Source organism: Bos taurus, chromosome 8, assembly GCF_002263795.3.
Source record: "Bos taurus isolate L1 Dominette 01449 registration number 42190680 breed Hereford chromosome 8, ARS-UCD2.0, whole genome shotgun sequence".
Lineage (NCBI taxonomy): Eukaryota > Metazoa > Chordata > Mammalia > Artiodactyla > Bovidae > Bos > Bos taurus.
In genome coordinates this window covers 53,202,035-53,223,099 of record NC_037335.1, presented here as the reverse complement: position 1 = coordinate 53,223,099, position 21,065 = coordinate 53,202,035, and the positions used below count along the sequence as shown (strand labels likewise).

Sequence of the window (21,065 nt, the reverse complement as noted above, 5' to 3'; positions counted from 1 at the left end):
AAACTTTCACTATTTGCAAATGACATAATAATATATGGAAAACCCTGAAGTCTCCACCAAAAACTGCTAAAACTAATAATAAATGAATTAAAGTTGCAGGATACAAAAATCAATATACAGAAATCTGTGGTATTTCTGTACACTAATAACAAACTATCAGAAAGAAAAAATAACAATTCCATTTACAATTGCATTAAAATGTAAGAATACACTTCACCATGGAGGTAAAAGGCTTGTACCCTGAAAACGATAAGGCACTGAGGAACAAAAATAAAAAGGACACTAACTAATGGAAAGATATTTCATGCTCATGAATTAGAATAAGTAATACTGTTAAAGATTCATATTACCCAAAGCAATCTGCAGATATGTTGCAATCTCCATCAAAATACCAACAGCATTTCTCACAGAAAAAACAATATTAAAATTCATATGGAACCACAAAAGAACCCAAATAGCCAAAGCAATCCTGAGAAAGAACAAAGCTGGAGTTGTCATCTTCCCTGATATCTAACTATATTACAAAGCTAACAGTATTAGTATCTGTCACACAAACAGACACACAGATCAACAGACCAGAACAGACAACTCAGAAATAAACCCATGCATATATGGTCCAAAAATCACTGCAGAAAGTGACTGCAGCCATGAAATTAAAAGACGCTTGCTCCTTAGAAGAAAAGTCATGACAAACCAAGACAGCATATTAAAAAGCAGAGACCTCACTTTGCCAACAAAGGTCCATATAGTCAAAGCTATGGTTTTCCCAGTTGTACACAATGTACAGTTGTGAGAGGTGGACCATAAGGAAGGCTGAAAGCTAAAGAATTGATGGTTTCTAACTGTGGTGCTGGAAAAGACTCCTGAGCGTCCCTTGGACAGCAAGGAGATCAAACCAGTCAATCCTAAAGGAAATCAACCCTGAATATTCATTGGAAGGACTGATGGCTGAAGTTGAAGCTCCAATACTTTGGTCACCTGATGTGACGCGTTGACTCATTAGAAAAGATCCTGATGCTGGGAAAGATTGAGGGCAGGAGGAGGAGTGAGTAAGAGAGGATAAGATGGTTGGATGGCATCACCAATTCAACAGACATGAGTTTGAGCAAAGTCTGAGATATAGTGAAGGGCAGGAAAGCCTGACACGCTGCAGCACATGGGGTTGCAAAGAGTCAGACACAACTTAGCAACTGAACAACAACATACAGAGTCAGTTACAACTTATGACCAAGGAGTCAAGAACATACAATGGGAAAAGGACACTCTCTTCAATAAGTGGTTTTGAGAAAACTTGACAGCTATTTGAGAATGAAATCTGACTACCTTACACGATAAATGAAAATAACTCAAAATGGATTAAAGACTTGAACATAAGGCCTGAAACCATAAAAACTCCAGAAGAAAATAGGTGGTAAGCTCCCTGACATCAGTTTTAGCAATAAGTTTTTAGATTTGACAGCAAAAGCAACAAAAGCAAAAATAATCAAACTGACTACATCAAATTAATAGCTTTTGCACAGCAAAGAAAACTATCAAATACACGAAAAGGAAACCTATGAATGAAAGAAAATATATGAAAATATTATATCTGATAAGGAGCTAATATCTGAAATATATAATGAACCCATATAACTCAAAAGCAAAAAAACTCAAACAACCCAATTAAAAATTTCAAAATAGAAATACAGATGGCTAACAGATACATGGAAAGATGCTCATCATCCCTAATCATTAGAGAAATGTAAACCAAAACACAATGAAATACCACCTTACGCTTGTTAGAATAGCTATTATCAAAAACCAAAAAAATTATAAATGTTGGTGAAAATGTGGAGAAAAGAAAACCCTTCTGCTCTGTTGGTGGGATGCAAATTGGTGCAGACCCTATGGACAATATGGAAGGACCTCAAACAATTAAAAAACGGAACTATCATATAACTCGACAGCTCCACTTCTGAGAAGAAAATAAACATCCAACTTGAAAGCATATCTGCACTCCATGTTCACTGCAGCATTATTCATAATAACCAAGATATAGAAACAACATAAATATCCATCAAGAGTGAATGAAGAAAATGTTTTATACACACACACACACACACACACTGTGGAATATCACTCAGCCATAAAAGAAAGTGAAATCTTGCCATTGGGACAACACAAATGGACCTTGAGGCATTACACTAAGTGAAATAGCTTAAAGACAGAAAAACAAACATATCTTGCTTTTATGTGGAATTTAGAAGAAAAAATAACATAGAGAACAGATCGATGGTTGCAGGGAAGTGGGGAGGGAGGTACTGACAGGAAGGGAAAAAAATTGACAAAGGGAGTCAAGAAGTCCAAACTTTCAGTTATAAAATAAGTATTTATTAACTCATGGAGATGTAATTATACAGCATGGTGACTATCATTAATAATACTGTGTTGCATATTCAAAAGTTGTTATGAGTAAATCTTGCAAGTTCTTATCACAAGAAAAACAACTGTATAATTACATATGGTGATGGATTAACTAGACTTATTGTGTTGATCATTTTGCAATATATACAAATATCAAAACATTATGTTGCAGACATAACTAACAAATGTTTCATATCAGTTATACCAAAAAGGTATGTTTATATATGTCCATGTACAAACATATATATTCACCTACTGCTGGAAATTTTAATGGATTTTTGCCTAGGAAAAAAAGGACCACTGACTAACATATTATCTACAGTATGTTAGATAAATGACAAAGAATAAAACTATGCAAAATATGATACCAAAGATATATATGCACGTATCAAAAAAATTTACTTACCACTGATTCATCATAATTACTAAGATAAAACAACTGAGTCTTCACATTCCAATAGGCAAAAAGGTTATCCAATCGGATTAACTGAAAATAAATCAAATTTATTATAAGCCTCATTTTCAATGAAGATTCTTTAGCATATGCTTTTTCAGAAGTCTCAAATAATTGGTCATATAACACTTAAGTCAATACAATTCATAAAAATCCTTATCTAGGTATTATCACTTGTCTTAAAAGTATCTTTTGTCAAGCCCATTGACTGACAAAACATAGTATTTTTTGTTTTGTCAAAAATAAACATTGTTTATTTTACCTTACGAAATAATTTCTCAGTTTCATCATGTAAACATGGAATCCAGTATTGATCAGTTGTCTGAAAAGGAAAAAAAGAAGCAGTAAAAACTGTCACTTGCATGTGAAATGGCAGAGTGATAAACAGAATCTATCCTGCCCTAGACCAATCTACCATTAAAATGTCCTTGAAAACATAACATTTAGTCAAAGAATATTAACTGAATATTCTGTATTCAAGAATCCCATTGCCTGGTGAAAAACAAACTAGAAAGCAAACTATAAACTGGTTAAGTGCCATTATGGAGGTTAAATACGCAGTACTCTGGGAGAATAAAGTCCGTAACTAAAGACTCCACAGTAGGAGCCTCAATTTCAGGTATGTGATGGTGAAAGTGATACATAACCTACTAAGTGACACATTAATGGAAGTTATCAATTCTAAATTTAGTAGGGAATATGATTCATGGTAGGAAGATATCTGAATGTATGGTATGTTCAAAGAACTGAAGTAGCCCAATACGGCCCAAGAACATATTCAAAACATAGAAAAGAGGTAAAATCAGGTGTCCTACCTAGGATCAGATTACACAGGGATTATAAACTATTTTGACAAAATTATAGACTTTAAAAGCAATGAAAAGTCACTGAGGGAAATAAATTGCTATCAAATGCTTATATTTATAAGATGGTTTTCATTTTTTCTAGAGAACTAAATGGACTGGAACAGTGGTGCTCAAATTTTATCATGCAATTAGGATGACCTGGAGGGATTTTTAAACAAAACAGCTGGGTCTCAGCCTGAGTTTGCAATTGAGTATGGCTCGGGTGGGGGACAAGTTTCCAAATACCTCCAAAACCAGTGGTGAAAACCACTGCTGACACTGTTACCAATCACCTTCACAATGCCAGATCCAATGGCTAATTTTCCCAACCTTATTTTTCACTGTTACAATAGCATTTGACAGTTTACCTCACCCAACTTTATTGAGTAACTTTTCACTTGACTTTTCTCTTTTCCTGTTTGAGGTAGATCCAAATTTTAAAAACCATACACAAAAACTGAATGAACATAAAAAACAAAAGCATATAATGAAATACTATACAGCAGCTGAACTGAATCAATTAAACTACATGTGGCAATAAACACGTCACAAACAATGTGTAGCAAAAAAGGAAACTCAGAGAAGAATCATGTAACATTTACATGAACTTTTAAAAATCTACCAAATACTACACATTTTTAATGGATATACAGTGTAAAGTTTAAAAATGTAAGATGTTTACCTCTTGGGTGGGAGAGAAGAGTGGAGCAGAATACAAAAGGAATTTAAACTTTATTCATAACAGCTTATTCTTTAAAAGTATTTAAAATTTAAACTAAATGACAAACTTAACTATCATCCATTCTGGATACAAGCAAGTGTCTCATAATTCTTATGTTCTCCTACAGTTTTAAAGTTTCTTAATTAAAAAACTAAACAGGAAGAAAGTATGCCACAATTACTAGTAATAGTGATGATGAAATGATTTGATTCTGTATACTTTCCACAACTAATCAAAGATTTTGAAATGAAACATTACTTTTATTTTGTACTTATGCATTTAAAATTCAGAATGGATTTTTTAAAGTAAAATAAGTATGAAATATCATAATTGGCAAATAGTCTCTCACATATGAAACTAAATTTGATTATCAACCATTTTTTAAATATGAAACTACCTACCCCCAGTTTCAATCCAGTCTATGTACTTTCTGTATGAATTCTATATAGATACCTACTCCTTGATGCTGGCATACATTAAGTAGTTATTAGTAATTTAATTAACTATACTACAAAACTAAATATGGTTAAAATTTTTTTTAAACCAAGTACCTGCATGCTGAGATTCTGAAGGGAAATACCAAATGACAGAGGGTTTTCTCGATTTGTGACCTAAAGAGGAAGGAGAGTAAATTTTACTCAGATTTTTAGTAGATGGACAAAATTTATATTGTAGAAAAAGTTCACTTTCTGGTAAGTAAGCTATTTCAAACATTCATAAACATTTTCCTAGTTTCTGGAATAATTTTTATTTCTACATTTTTCCTAACTACATATAAAGTACCAATGTATTAGTGTGGTACAATAATAATATATCAATATAATGTTGCCGCAGTCCATGGGATCACAAAGAGACATGACTTAGCAACTGAACAAAAAAATACTCTTTTTCAATCTACAAAAAAGAAGTTTATTAAAAATGAGATTGACCCTCACAACAGAGCTGTGAGACGCCAACAATGATGTGTTTGAGATATAATATATGATCTATTTGAAATCAAACAATTAGTTAAGTCTAACTAATGATTCCTAAACCATTGCTTTTTCCAGGAAGTAAACACAGTATAAAGTATTTTAAAAACATGTAACTGCTAAATCTACCAAAGGTGATAATAAGAAAGAAATTTTCCTTCATTATCTGATGCTTGAACATTTTAGAAAAGTGTAATCAAGGCACTGAGGACTGCAAATTACAACTAATTATAAAAAATAAAGATCATGTCATGTTCAGCTCTATATCCCTCCACTTGCCAGCATCTCATATGTTGACCACTGTCAATAAACAGCAAAATAAATATAAAAACAGTTATTACCTATTAAAATACTTACATCATCTTCATAGCGAATATGGATGTTGGAAATTTTCACTTGAAGATTTTTTATGATCTGGGTAATTAATTTTTCTGTGAAAGTGTCCTGTTTCTCCACAAGCTGTTTTTCTACAATTGCAAATATTCATTTTTAATATGAATGAAAAAAACATTCTATGAGTATCTGTATTGAAATAACAGAAATGCTACCTTCTTAAAGAAAGAAATCTGTAGTTAGACTACTAAGTCTCCTTTCCAAGTATCTTACATACCAAAAGACTTTCCTGGGTGACTAAATGCACACAGTTTTCAAAACCTACTTTCTTGTCCAAACTAATGCTTATCATGTAGAATTTATTGGCATCAAATTTTATAATTTCTGTAGGTATACCTGAGTACATAAGGACATGAAAAACAGTAAGATTATTAGGTAAGAATTATAACAGGATCATATTAGAAGAGTCAGAAACAGTAGCAAAGAAAGAATCTCCCTTAAAATTTGTACTATCATCATAAGGTGTCTGTGGATAGAAGTATAAAACAGCTGAATATGCTCCTTCTCTAATAAACACAAAATAGGAAGATATAAGATTCTCTCCCTCTCCCCTTTTAAGCAAAAATGAAAGATGTTCATTTGTTTCATTTTTCAAAATGAGATTAAACAATCTTCTTCAATACTTTCTAGGAAAATAGAAAGAATAAAAAATCGAGGTTCCTAATTTTTTTTAATATGCTGATAACCACTAATTATTAACACTTTTGCCCCCACTTAAAAATGCCAATGAAAGTGATCTTTTTCTAGTCCTATTCCACCTGTATACACTTATTATTTATCTTTTCCTCTAATGACCTGCTGCTGCTAAGTCACTTCAGTCGTGTCCAACTCTTAGCGACCCCATGGACTGCAGCCTACCAGGCTCCTCCGTCCCTGGGATTCTCCAGGCAAGAACACCGGAGTGGGGTGCCATTGCCTTCTCCGACTACTTCCTAATTCAGCTGACCCAGAAAGTCTCAGAGAAAGAAAAGCTGATGAAGGTATTCTCATACTTGCATCAAAGGGAAGCATGAGTGAACGAACATACTGAACAGGACTTTAGAATTAATAAACAGAAGTAGAAAAAAACTCTTTGAAGATGAGAGTTTTTTATTTTAAATGTTGAATCCCACCACTACCTAATAAAATCCTCTGCTCTATAAATTTAGTTATTCAATTAAATGCTAAATTTTTCTTTCCCTATCAACTAGTTTCTTTCGGACTTCCTTACCCAGCTCAGATTCCTTAATACATTATTTCACCAACATTTTAAACTCTTCTGCTTTCTTTTTTCTCCTTTTTCTTCTGTCAATAAAGTTCCAAGCCGACACAAATCCAAACTCTACTTTTTATATAAACGTGTATGCCTTGCCAGGTGAGTAGGGGAGAAGAAAATTACCACAAAACAGACTGCAATTACTTTAAGTTAGTCATTACCAACTTCAACTAACCAACAACCTTACTACATTTCTCCAATCAACTTGTTCACACTCCAGAGTAACCATCTTAAAATTCCTCTTGGTACTCTTCAAAAGTCCAACAATTCTTTCACTGCTCTTTTTACTCTTAGCAAACCACTTTACAACTATGAAGAAACCAAAGCTTCCGCTCTGCAATCATCACTAAATCGAAATAGCAATTTCTAAGGTAACCAAGGACCTCCATGTCATAAATAAAATGATTATTTCTTAATCCTCAATATACCTGATAAATCAGCAGGATCTGACATATTCTTCACTTTCCAAACCACTCTTTTCCCATCGAAATGTAACCTCCAAATTTCCTACTATAATACTTACCTAACCACTCTTTCTTGGTCTTTTTTTTTTTTTTGCTGTTTTCCTCCTCTACACAATCCTTAAATGCTGGCTTTCTTTAGGGCTTAGTTCTAGAAATGTTTCTCTTCTCATTTTATACTGTTGCTGCAGAGAATCTCATCCATACCTTACAGCCTGAACTATCTTCCTAACGCTGACAACTCTCAAAAGTATATTGAATAATGCAGGAAGTAAGATATGATCACAGAGTAGTTGGTACATTCAGTAAACTACAAATAGGCCAGTATGGCTGGAACAAAGAACAGAAAAGATATGAAAGGGATGGGGTCAGTAAAAGGCTGGAAAGGTAGACAAGATTCAAGTCATAAGAGCAACAAAGTATTTTGTTGAAGAGTTCAAAATTCTATCTGATAACAGGTATAATGGATGAATCTTAAGCATGGCCATTTATATTTTAGATTTAAGTATAACTAGGAGGCACTTCTGACTAAACATGAGTTTGCATCTATTTTTCTCTTCCTCAGTAAAACCCCATGAAGGCAAAAGGGGAAAAATGGATAAATCTCCAAGACAAAAAGAAAAGAGTGTAGAAGAATAAGAGAAAGCTTAAAAAATTCAGAAGCTGGAAAGCAGATGGGCTTAGACAACAGGACAGAAGAAGAAATTTGATCTCAAATGCCCATAAATTGAGATGCCAATAAAATACAATATGAGCTAAAAAAAGAACCCTGGGAAGATTCACTAACTGGAATCCTCTGAAAATATAAATGGCAAAGAGGTGGAAGAAGGTGGTGATCATATAAGGATTGGCTTAAAATCTGTATATTGAGTAGTTAGATTTCTAGGTATCCTTCCTCTTCCAATCCACAGGATCAAGCAATTATCCTTTTTCCCACTCCATAAGAAGCAAATGTTTATTCTGGAGACAATAAAACTGACAGGCTCCAGACTCTGAGACTATGTATGTGAAGGTACAAGGAAATCCATCATGCCAAAATGGACATACTAAGTAAAAGGTCTATGTAATAAATGTTAAGACCCACATCCAACTGCTAATCAAAACTAGGGATCTGACTTCCCATGATAAGCAAATGGTCAATAAGCAGACAAAAAGATGCTAAAATACTAATTTTTACACACAGATACACAATGGAATCTTATTCAGCCTTAAAAAGAAAACTGTGACAAATGCTACAACATTGATAAACCTTGAAGACATAAAGTGAAAGTAAAGTCACTCAGTCCTGTCCGACATTATGAAGACATAATACTTTACATGGGGAAATAAACCACTGAAGAAAATACAAATACTATATGATTCCACTTGCATGATTACTCAGAACAGTCAAAACCAAACAGACAAAAAGCAAAATTGCAGTTTTTCCCGGGTCTGGGGGTAAAGGGGGAAAGAATGGGTGTGTTATTGTCTATCAAGTGTAAAGTTTCAATTTTACAAGATGAAAAGAGATATGGGGAGAGATGATGATAGTGGATGCAATACAATAAATGTATTTAATACCACTGAACTACTTAAAAGTCATTAAGAAGGCAAATTTTAAATGAACACTACAATAAAAAATTTTTTTAAAAAAAGAGGATGAGGGTATGGATGAAAGACAATAGAGATGAAAACATAAGAAGTATTGCCAGGAATTGTGGTAAATCTCCTTTTTTTAATGCCTTTTTTTTACTTGTTTGCCAACCAGTAAATCGTTTATTATTGCTTTCTTTTTATTTAAAAAGTAAGTTAATGGCAAGGACATTTTGAGCAGTACACACACAACTCTTCTAAGATGCTTAGCATCAAAGGATGGAGGAACATAAGCTAACCATAGGAACATGACTTGATGCTTAAAAGATAAGAGAGGCTATGGCATATTTACATGTCAAAGAGAAAGCTTCACTAGAAGGAAAAGTTAAGAGTCAGAGTACAGGAGTGTAGATGTTGATGGTTATATAAAGAACTCCTACCATTACTCCATTATCATCAACAGCAATAAGTGGAAAGGGGTTAGATTTCTGCAGGACATCTCTAATACTAACAAAAGAAGGGGACTAAAGTAATGGACCATTTTGGTCTAAGCTGAACAGGAATGTATGTGACGCCAGAGGGTAAACAGATTTGGAAATATATCAAGAAACTAAGTATCTCCAAAAGGTGAAGAACTGATAAAAGTGGAATAAGGAAGAGAAGACTAGAAAGGTTAAAAAAAAAAACCTCATGAAATTAACTACTAAAAAACTAACCTCATCCTTATAAGTTTGGAATATTATTTGCACTAAGGTAAATTTCTATAAGGTAAAATTTCTATAAACATGATAAAACATAGAAACCACATTAAAATTCTTGTAATAAGACTATCATATTTTTAAAGTAATCTCAGTGCTTCCAGAAGAAAATAATATAGTAATGTAATAAATATTTAGCTCTTTTCTGCTTTTCTTATTACCATTCTTATTGTTATCTTTACCTTGATCAGCTACTTTTCGTTTTGCTTCTTCTATTCTTTTCAATTCCTGTTGCTTTGCTTCAAAGAGTTGTTTTTCTTCTTTTATAGGATCATATTTTATTCCTGCAGAAAGTATAAAAAAGGAAGACTCTTAATTACCTTAAATTTAAATATACTCATTCCAAAAAATATCCTGGAAAATAATCACTAATTCAAAGTTCACAAAAATTGAGGGTAAAAACCAATTTACTTTATATTACCAAAATAACACATTTAAATATTAAAAAAGCTCAAAAAATTCACCAAAATTATTTGAACAAATTATCAAATATAAAGATTTTTTCACATTAAAAAAAGGAGTAATTGAAATGACAATGTTTAAAATTTGACTTACTAGAAGAAGGCACTATGAGTAAATAAACGCCTTCCAATACAGCTTCAACTGGTTGGGTATAAAGGTTTTTCCATGGAATTATAAGATTAAGAGTACCTATATGAAAAAAAAGAAAAAATATTATTCTTTCAATCTAGATTTACTATCAGCCTATTTTCTATCAAGCACTAAGGGAAATAACAAAGTAGTCTTTGACTTTACGAGCTCATTAACTTTATAGAAAGCTATTTTACAACAATAAACTAAAAGTCTTTTTAGTGATGATTTGAAATTATCTGTATTAGTATTGTTGGAAAATCTACTAAAAATGTTCTAAATATTTACAAGTTTCTATTGTGGTGATATGTACCACAAACATATCAGTATTATCCTTCCGTTAATCAATAATCTTTGATAAAATAAGATTGATTTGTACCAATTCTTATTCAAAATCTCTAAATATTTTTCTTATACGATAAAAAGGAAGATTACATACTTTATACAAGTATATTTTATAGCGATTTTACACACTATGTACATATTTGTATATATATGATATTTGTATAAGTATGATTATCATAAGTGTATATACTCATAAATTCCTATGATAATAATCAAGGATCCTGGGCAATATTAGAAAATCATTTCAACTAATAAAAATATTTTGCTACAACCCAACAGCAAAGTATTTTAAAAGCATTAGATTTCTTAAACTAAAGAATATGATGTAAAGGACTCATTATACTATTAATTCTAGTTTTATGTATTTTATGTACTTAGTATATGTAGAAAACTTCTACAATAATTTTTAATATTAAAAAATATTTTTAGAAAGTATGAATCTCTAGATTTAAAATTAGTTGTCATGATCAGGGAAGGAAAAGACTTACTAAATACATTATTGGTGCATTAACTCCTTAGAAGGAAACCTATGACAAATCTAGACAGTGTATTAAAAACCAAAAACATCACTTTACCAACAAAGGTCAGCATAATCTAAGCTATGGTTTTTCCAGAAGTGATGTATAGATGTGAGAGTTCAACCATAAAGAAGGCTGAGCACCAAAGAATTGATGCTTTTGAATTATGGTGCTAGAGAAGACTTGAGAGTCCCTTGGACTGCCTGGACCAGTCAATCCTAAAGGAATCAGTCCTGAATATTCACTGGAAGGACTGATGCTGAGGCTAAAGCTCCAATACTCTGGCTACCTGATGTGAAGAGTCAACTCACTGGAAAAGACCCTGATGCTGGGAAAGATTGAAGGCAAAAGGAGAAGAGGGGAGAAGAGGATGAAATGGTTAGATGGTATCAACGACTCAGTGGACATGAATTTGAGCAAACTCCAGGAGATAGTGAAGAACAGGGAAGCCTGTGCTGCAGTCCATGGAGTCTCAAAGAGTCAGACACAACTTAGTGACTGAAAAACAATACTACATACTTAGACATACTGTATTATATAACTCCAAAAACCCATGTTTTTAAAAATGCCAAATCAAGAAAAAGATTTCTCCATACTAATTTAGAGAAAAATAAACTACCTGACTTCTAAAAGAGGAATAGCTTTCTAAGTTTTAAAATCAGAGAAGATAGTGACCATTTTAAATTTCTATACTAACAATATACCATTCGTACCACTAAGCATTTGTTTTAAACCAAATCATTTTTTCCTTCCTTATGAAGGGCAGGCTTATTATAGAAAATTTAGAAAAATCAGAAAAAATACATAAGAAGGTACTTTAAAAATCTTCCACATGAAAACAATTACTTTGAAAGTATGTATGTAAGTATATTTGATATGTATGCAATTCTGCATCTTAAATGAGGAAAACTTTGAAAAATCAGTAAGATTAACAACCCCCATTAATGGCAAGGGGACAATATGTTCTTATAAAACTGGTTGCACCACTACATCACTCATTTGGAAATGTGTACTTCATTTAGCAGACTGTGTTCCTACTATAAGCCAAGTATTGTGCTAAGTGAAGATATTAAAATTTTAAAATTAAATCCACTTCTCAAAAAACTTACTGTCTAGAAGAAAAAATAATGATATTAAATAATGGCAGTTTCTATGATAGAGATATGCAAATGAAACCTTAAATGACTCTCAAGATTATCTTATGTATTAGGTATCAGTTCAGTGTACTTTCTACCACCTTACATTAACACTGAAAATTTACCCTGTCATCATTTTTAAACATGGTCAGAAAAGAAAAGAGAAAACAGAAATAATGAAGGCACTAAATGAAAGCAAGTCTACCTACTGTCCTTATATCGTTTTCTAGAATAGATGTTAAATTTATATACAATGATTTACAATGATCATAGTTATAAAATTCAATGACTTTCAAAATACTTTCAAAAAGTATATGAAAATGTTTACTGTAAATTTTTGGACCAATAGAAATAAGATTACATTGTTCAAATTTTGTAATATGCAATATTGAGAAATAAGGGAGGTCAAATCAATATGGATTATGAGGAATCTTTATTAATGATAATTTAAAAATATATAAAACCTACATACACCATGATTACAAGTCAAAATGTTCACATGTAAAAAACCTTATAAAAATTTGCAAAAATAAATATACTAGGTAGAAAAGTAATGGGTGACATTTTCCCCATTTTATTTATACTAAGTAGTGTTTAAATTATGGGGGCAAAAGGAAGAAGAGAAACAGAATTAAGAGTCCTAGCAATGTAAATGAAAAAAGCTTCTTTGGCATATGGTCTAATAACAACTATAAGAGCACAAAATTGTGGAGATTTTCATTAGGTAATTTATATAAGCTTTCAAAACACCTTATTCTCCAAGTGACACCAATACATTGCAATAACATTATATAAATTCTTCTACACAAATTATCTGCATACTACTACTTTTAAGTCACAGATAATAATACTATCATCTTGCACAATATGTAAACCAATAGTTTAAACAACAAAGTTAAAACAATAAACTGAAATAATTTAAGAAATGAAACATATATGTCTTTATTAAACACATTTGAATCAATTTCTGCTCAATGTAATTCTGCTCAACCAGTATATGTAAACTACAAAAACTAGAAATGTAATACAACAAAATTAGCATAGTGTTTCCTAGAAAACTAACAGAACAGAAACCAGGTTTTTGACTGGTTCCTGACCAAACTGCCTGGAGGATCCAGACCCAATTCCTTATACCACTTATCCATGGCCAATCAGAATACAGCAATGATAACTAGTCAGAAACTTAAGAAACTGAGACAGTCATGCTCTCCACTAGTTTTAATGCTTTGGATCTCAACTCATTTCAACACTTAACAAGATGTATAATTTCACAAGTATTGGGGCTTCCCTGGTGGCAGGGGTTAAGAATCCACCTTGCAATGCAAGGGACACTGGTTTGATCCCTGGTCCAGGAAGACACTACATGCCACTGGGCAACTGGGCATGTGTGCCAAAACTACTGAGCCCACACTGCACTCTGGAGCCCACAAGTTCTAACTACTAAGCCCATGTTACAACTACTGAAGCCCATGTGCCCTAGAGCCTGTACTCCACAACAAAAGAAACTGCTGCAGTGAGAAGCCCTCACAGCACAACGAGAGAGTAGCTCCCACTCACCACAACTAGGGAAAGCTCGCCTGCAACAACGAAGCCCCAGTACAGCTAGAAATATGTTTTTAAAGTATTTCACAGGTATTCAACAGGGATATATGGACCACAACAGACATTAAGTTACACAACAAAGTTTTATATAGGTGAAAACACATGATTCTTTTAATTTATGCTCAGAAACATTATATCACATTATAGAGATACTAGACATATTATTCTGGTTACATGTCTAACAGGAGGACATACAAATAACAAAGACAGCTTACCTATATGGCCAACTTTAATTTTAAATGGTACGTCCAGTTGACTCTACAAAAAAATATATATGCAAAATATTAGTACATACACAGTTTGCAAAACACATAACTAATTTTTTCTTCCCAAGATTACTTAAGGGATTTAAGTTAACTTAGCCTGGTAGGCTGTAGTCCATGGGATCGCTAAGAGTCAGACACGACTGAGCAACTTCACTTTCACTTTTCACTTTCATGCATTGGAGAAGGAAATGGCAACCCACTCCAGTGTTCTTGCCTGGAGAATCCCAGGGACGGGGGAGCCTGGTGGGCTGCCGTCTATGGGATCGCACAGAGTCAGACATGACTGAAGCGACTTAGCAGCAGCAGCAGCAGCAACATCTTCTCTTTACCTTCAGTACTTATTTAAGTTTCTAAATACATAACTGCAATATCTTCAAATCCATAAAATTCAGAGCCTGATCACCTTAAATAGCGAAAGATTCTACAGCAATACTGACCACCAAAGTTACTCATACCAGAATCACTACAGCTTTTATACTGTTTGAAAAAGAAAACAAAGTGGGAAATTTCACTGTCAGTGTGTATTTGAAGGGAAACTAAACCACTAGTGCAAAAAATATCCTCAAATAAATTTCTCCTCATTCAATAGGAGAAAAGACAACCTTTTCAATAAATGGTACTAGGATAACTGGATATCCACTTGCAAAAAGAATGTAGTTGACCCTTATCTTATACCATATATGAAAATTAACTCGGAATGAACCAAAGATCTAATGTAAGAACTAAAACTATAAAATGTTCAGAAGAAAACAAAATCATGTGATTTCTTGGATATCACATGAAAACCACAGGCAACAACAATTTTTAAAAAAAGATGAATTCGATTTCATCAAAATTTAACTTTTTACATAAAAAATGTTTGTATATAACACTGTTAACAGAAGCAAAAGACAACCCACAAAATGTGAGGAAGTATTTGCAAATCATATCTTCTGACAAAGGGAAATATCCAAAGTATGTAAAGAACCAAAGTGCACCACCCCCCAAAAAAAACCATGATTTTAAAAAATCAGCAATGCTTTTCAATAAACATTTCTATTTCTCCAAAGAACATATAAAAATGGTCAACAAGCACATGTAAAGATGCTCAACCTCACTAATCATTGGAGAAGCAGTAAGGAAAACCAGTAAGATTTACCACTTCATGCTCATTAGGATAGTTATTATCAAAAAAACAGAAAGTAAATGTTTTCAAGGATATGGAAAATTGGAATTCACGTACTGCTGGTGGGAATTCAGGTATACTTCATTTTACTGTGCTTTACTTTGTTGCACTTCCCAGGTACTGATATTTTTTTTTTTTTTTGGTTTTGTCTTTTTTTTTAATCAAATTGAAGGTTTGTGGCAATCCTTCATCGAGGAAATCTATCAGTGCCACTTTCCCAACAGCATTAGTTTTTAACTGATGTACGTACACTGGTTTTTTAGACTAGGTAGCACAGTGGTAAAGAATCTGCCTGCCAATGCAGGAGATGCAAGAGACGCGGGTTTGATCTTCAGGTTGGAAGATCCCCTGGAGTAGGAAATGGCAACCCATTCCAGTGTTCTTGCCTAGAAAATTCCATGGACAAAGAGCCTGGTGGGCTACAGTCTGTCAGGTTGCAAAGACACACACATGACTGAGCAACTGAGCATATACACACAGAGTGTAAACATAATTTTTAAATACCCTGGGAAACCAAAACCTTCCGTGACTTGCTTTTTTGTGACCATATTCACTTGACTGTAGCGGACTGGAAACGAACCTACGAAATCTCCAAGGTGCGCCTACATAATGTGGCTCAACTGCTTTGGGAACAGTGTGGCGGCGGTTCAATGGCTCAGCCGTGCCCGACCCCTGTGACCCCATGCACTGGAGCCCAGCAGGCTCCTCCGTCCCTGAGCTTCCTGAACAATAGTACTGGAGTGTACTGCCATTTCCTTCTCCAGGGCAGTCTTCCCAACCCAGGAATCAAAACCGGGCCTCCTGCATTGCAGGTGAATTCTTTATGGACTGAGTTAGTGTGGGGGGTCCTAAAAAGGCTAAACATACAATTACTAAATAATCCATCAATTTCACTCCTAAGTATTTACCCACAGGAATGAAAGCTAGGATTTGAACAGACATGAATACTAATATTCATAGCAGCATTATCCACAAGAGACAGAGGCAAAAACAACCCAAGTGTACATCAACAGAAAAGTGACCAAAATGCAGTATATACATACAATACTATTCAGCCTTCATAAAAAGGAGTGATTTCCTGATACCTGCTACAACATGGATGAACCTCAAAGGAATTGTGTTAAGTAAACTAGATAAAAAATGACAAACATAGCAGGATTCCATTTATATGAGGTACTTGGAATAGGCAAATTAAGTGAAGCAGAAGTTAGCAGGGTGAGTGGAGAAAGGGAATGGGGAGTTATGTTATTTCTTACTGGTGACAAAGCCTTCCTTAGTGTAATAAAAATGTTCCAGAAATACATACTGATGATGGCTGCACAACAGTGTTAATGCTACTGTATTCTATGGCAAAAATATATATATATGATTAAAATGGTACCAGGAAAAAAAAAAAAACTGAAGATGACTGGAGAGGTAAGTTAAAAATCTAAAATGAAAGCATACGGGAAGAGACAAATTTTAGAAATATTTTTAGTGGGGGAAATTACAGTCAGGTTGTATTTCTATGGAGATTGAAAGTCCATTTTGCAAAATTCACAGTTTTTAAAAATTACTTTAAGAAGTTTTCTTAAACTTAAATAATTTAAGATGACAAATCAGGAAGATGTTCATGTAACCTAAATGTAACCTGTTCATGGAACCTAACATAAGAAAGTGCTTATTGTCAAAACATACCAGGGCATTTTCTTTAATTTCAAGATTCTTCAGGGCCACAGCTCCTAAAAGAAAAAAACAAAATGAATAAAAAACTAAAAGTGAAATATTCAAATAAACTTTAACAAGGTAGGTATACTTCATTCCTAAATGTCCTATCAAGGAAAACAGTTATCAAAATGTAAATAGAAACAGAATCCAACTATAATTGTTGGCTCCCCTTCATTCTTCAACTTAGTCTAAGATTCTACGTTTGAGCAAACATCATTTAAGTTCTGACCTATACAGCGTAGCTCAAGGATAATGGATATATTTTCATCAAAATTATACAAATAATATGAATCTACCAACATAGCATGATGTAAGAAATTACTGGAAAAAATGACTGCTTAAGTATATTTGCAATGAGCAACTGGAAAGATTTTTAATTCAACCATGTGAGATTAATAAGGATTTCTTATTAATTAGAGATACTGAGTGTTGTCCTATCTTGCTCTGTTTTAATTCTGCTACAGAAAATGAATGCCTTCACTTTTAGGCAGTAATTTGAATATGAGTAACTCGATCACAATAAACTGTGGAAAATTCTGAAAGAGATGGGACTACCAGACCACCTGGCCTGCCTCTTGAGAAACCTATATGCAGGTCAGGAAGCAACAGTTAGAACTGGACAGGGAACAACAGACTGGTTCCATATAGGAAAAGGAGTATGTCAAGGCTGTATATTGTCACCCTGCTTATTTAACTTCTATGCAGAGTACATCATGAGAAACGCTAGGCTGGAAGAAGCACAAGCTGGAATCAAGATTGCCAGGAGAAATATTAATAACCTCAGATATGCAGATGACACCACCCTTATAGCAGAAAGTGAAGAGGAACTAAAAAGCCTCTCGATGAATGTGAAAAAGTTGGCTTAAAGCTCAACATTGAGAAAACTAAGATCATGGCATCTAGTCCCATCACTTCATGGGAAATAGATGGGGAAACAGTGGAAACAGTGTCAGACTTTATTTTTTTGGGCTCCAAAATCACTGCAAATGATGACTGCAGCCATGAAATTAAAAGACACTTACTCCTTGGAAGGAAAGTTATGACCAACCTAGAAAGCATATTAAAAAGCAGAGACATTACTTTGCCAACAAAGGTCCGTCTAGTCAAGGCTATGGTTTTTCCAGTAGTCATGTATGGACGTGAGAGTTGAACTGTGAAGAAAGCTGAGCGCCGAAGAACTGATGCTTTTAACTGTGGTGTTGGAGAAGACTCTTGAGAGTCCCTTGGACTGCAAGGAGATCCAACCAGTCCATCCTAAAGGAGATCAGTCCTGGATGTTCACTGGAAGGACTGATACTGAAGCTGAAACTCCAATACTTTGGCCACCTCATGCAAAGAGTTGACTCATTGGAAAACACCCTGATGCTGGGAGGGATTGGGGGCGGGAGGAGAAGGGGACGACAGAGGATGAGATGGCTAGATGGCATCACTGTCTCGATGGACATGAGTTTGGGTGAACTCCGGGAATTGGTGATGGACACGGAGGCCTGGCATGCTGCCATTCATGGGATCGCAAAGAGTTGGACACGACTGAGCGAAAGAACTGAACTGAACTGTTATCTAGATGTTCACATGATATACGGGGAAAACACCAAGAAGTAACATCAGTGAACATCTAATAGAAGTGACTTGTACAATTAGAAACAAACATTAATATATTGGGGTACTGACCAATATATATTGGGTGAATGACACAGGTATATAGAGTATCATTTACTTTTTTTCTTTTTTTTTTTAATTATACATTTTTTATTGTGGTATAATACAAACAACAAAATTAACCATCAGCCGTTTTAAAGCATCTGGTTCAGTGGTATGAAATACATTCACATTTTTGTGTGGCCATCACCACTATCCATCCTCATAACTCTTTTGTAAAACTGAAACATTATAAACAATAACTTCCCATTTCTCCTCTAACCCCAGCTCCTGGAAAGCACCATTATATAATGTTCAACAGTATAGCTTAAACTTTCCATTTATGGCTAATTCTTTGAACTGGCAGCTTTGAATTTTTTTTAAATCAATATACTACACAGACATAAAATGAATTAGTACAACCGGAAAAAGTATTATACTGTAAAATGTTATTTTACATTAAAATGTATCTTCTCTAAATAAATAGCTTTAAGTCTATAATGTTATATATCTCTATATACTGGTTAAAAATTAAACTTGATAGAAAAAATATTTCTATCAAATATATTTTAACAAATTTTAAAAGGGCTTCCAGTGCAACAAAATGAAAACTACATGATACTGAAGAAAAATTAAGAGGTAACAACATTTAATTTGTCCAAAGTTAATATCCACATATAAAACTAAATTTAGATATTAGCAGTACCATTTAAAGTACAAGTGATTTTAGATTTGGGGTTTTTCTGATTACGACAAGTTTTGCACAGCAATCTATGCAACTGTTTTAAGTTGCCGATCTCAAATGAATTTTTTAAAAACATGTATTTGCACTCTCCTCCCTTCACTATGACTATTTTTGATACTAAATTTTGTATCTAATTATTTTTTGTATCCCTTCACAATGACTATTTTTCATACTATGTTTTGTATCTAATTATTTTGTGTATCCGCCGTCTATGGGGTTGCACAGAGTCCGACACGACGGAAGTGACTTAGCAGTAGCAGTAACAGCTTATTTTGGGCTTCCCTGGTGGCTCAGTAGTAAAGGCTGCCTGTCAATGCAGGAGACACAGGTTTGGTTCCTGGGGAAGATCCCCTGGAGAAGGAAATGGCAATCCACTCCAGTATTCTTGCCTGGGAAATCCCACAGAGAGAGGAGCTTAGTGGGCTATAGTCCATGGGGTCACAAAAGAGTTGGACAAAACTGATTGATGAAACAACAGCTTATTGTGGGTGTCGATAACTTTTCTACTTTCATCTTTAAACCTCCCTACTAGTTTTGTGTGTGTGGATGACTTCCTACCTTTACTGTCTGTTTGCCTTTACCAGTGACCTTTTTGTTTAATAATATTCTTATTTTCAATTACGGTCTTCTTTTTTCACCTAAAGAAGGTTCCTTTAACAACTGTTGTAAAGCTGATTTGGCAGTGCTGAACTCTTTCAGCTTTTGCTTGATTGTAAACTTTTGATCTCTCCATTAAATCTCAAGGAGAGCCTTGCTGGGTACAGTATTCTTGAAGGTAGATTTTACCATTTAATCACCTTGAATATATTGTGCCATTCTCTTCTAGCCTGCAGAGTTTCTCCTAAAAATCAGCGGATAACCTTATAGAGATTCCCTTGTATGTTATATGCATTTTTTTTCCCTTGTTGCTTTTAGTATTTTCTCATTGTCTTTAATTTTTGTCAATTTGACTAATGTATGTCTCTGTGAGTTCCTCCTTGGGTTTATCATGCATGGGACTCTGCACTTCCTTGACTTAAAAGTATTTCCTTTCTCATGTAGGGATGTTTGGGCTTTTATGTTTTGCATAGACTGCTATACACAAAAACATCACTGTGACCACAAACCAAAATCTGTAATAGATATACACAAGGAATCCCAAACATAACACAAAAGATACTCGTCAAATCATAGGAGAACAAAGGTGGCGGGGGGCAGGGGAGAAAGGGAGAAAACCTACAACAACAAATACAAAACTGCTAACAAAATGACAGTAAGAACATACGAATCAATAATTAAGTTAAATATAAGTGGACTAAACACTCCAACTGAAAGACACAGAGTGGCTGAATGGATACAGAAACAAGACCCACTACACAAGACTCACTTCAGATCTAGAGACACACACACAGAGAGGAATGAAAAAAGGTATTTCATGTAAACAGAAATCAAAAGAAAGCCTAACTAGGAATATTTATATCACATGAAATACTTTAAAGATTGCTACAAACTAGTACAACCACTATGGAGAACAGTGTGG

General features: G+C 33.9%; 1 protein-coding gene across 2 annotated transcripts in view; it reads right to left on the bottom strand.

The window, feature by feature from the left end:
- The window catches only part of VPS13A (vacuolar protein sorting 13 homolog A), a 276,405-nt gene that overhangs the window by 232,582 nt on the left and 22,758 nt on the right, over positions 1 to 21,065 (bottom strand). For both annotated transcript variants that reach the window (XM_024996187.2, XM_059889554.1), the window contains exons 2-9: positions 17,134 to 17,177; positions 14,241 to 14,283; positions 10,389 to 10,484; positions 10,016 to 10,117; positions 5,752 to 5,861; positions 4,975 to 5,034; positions 3,120 to 3,179; positions 2,810 to 2,890 (exon numbers count right to left, since the gene is read on the bottom strand). In XM_024996187.2, the coding sequence (XP_024851955.1) occupies positions 2,810 to 2,890; positions 3,120 to 3,179; positions 4,975 to 5,034; positions 5,752 to 5,861; positions 10,016 to 10,117; positions 10,389 to 10,484; positions 14,241 to 14,283; positions 17,134 to 17,177 (596 nt within the window). The remainder of the gene's footprint in view (positions 1 to 2,809; positions 2,891 to 3,119; positions 3,180 to 4,974; positions 5,035 to 5,751; positions 5,862 to 10,015; positions 10,118 to 10,388; positions 10,485 to 14,240; positions 14,284 to 17,133; positions 17,178 to 21,065) is intronic.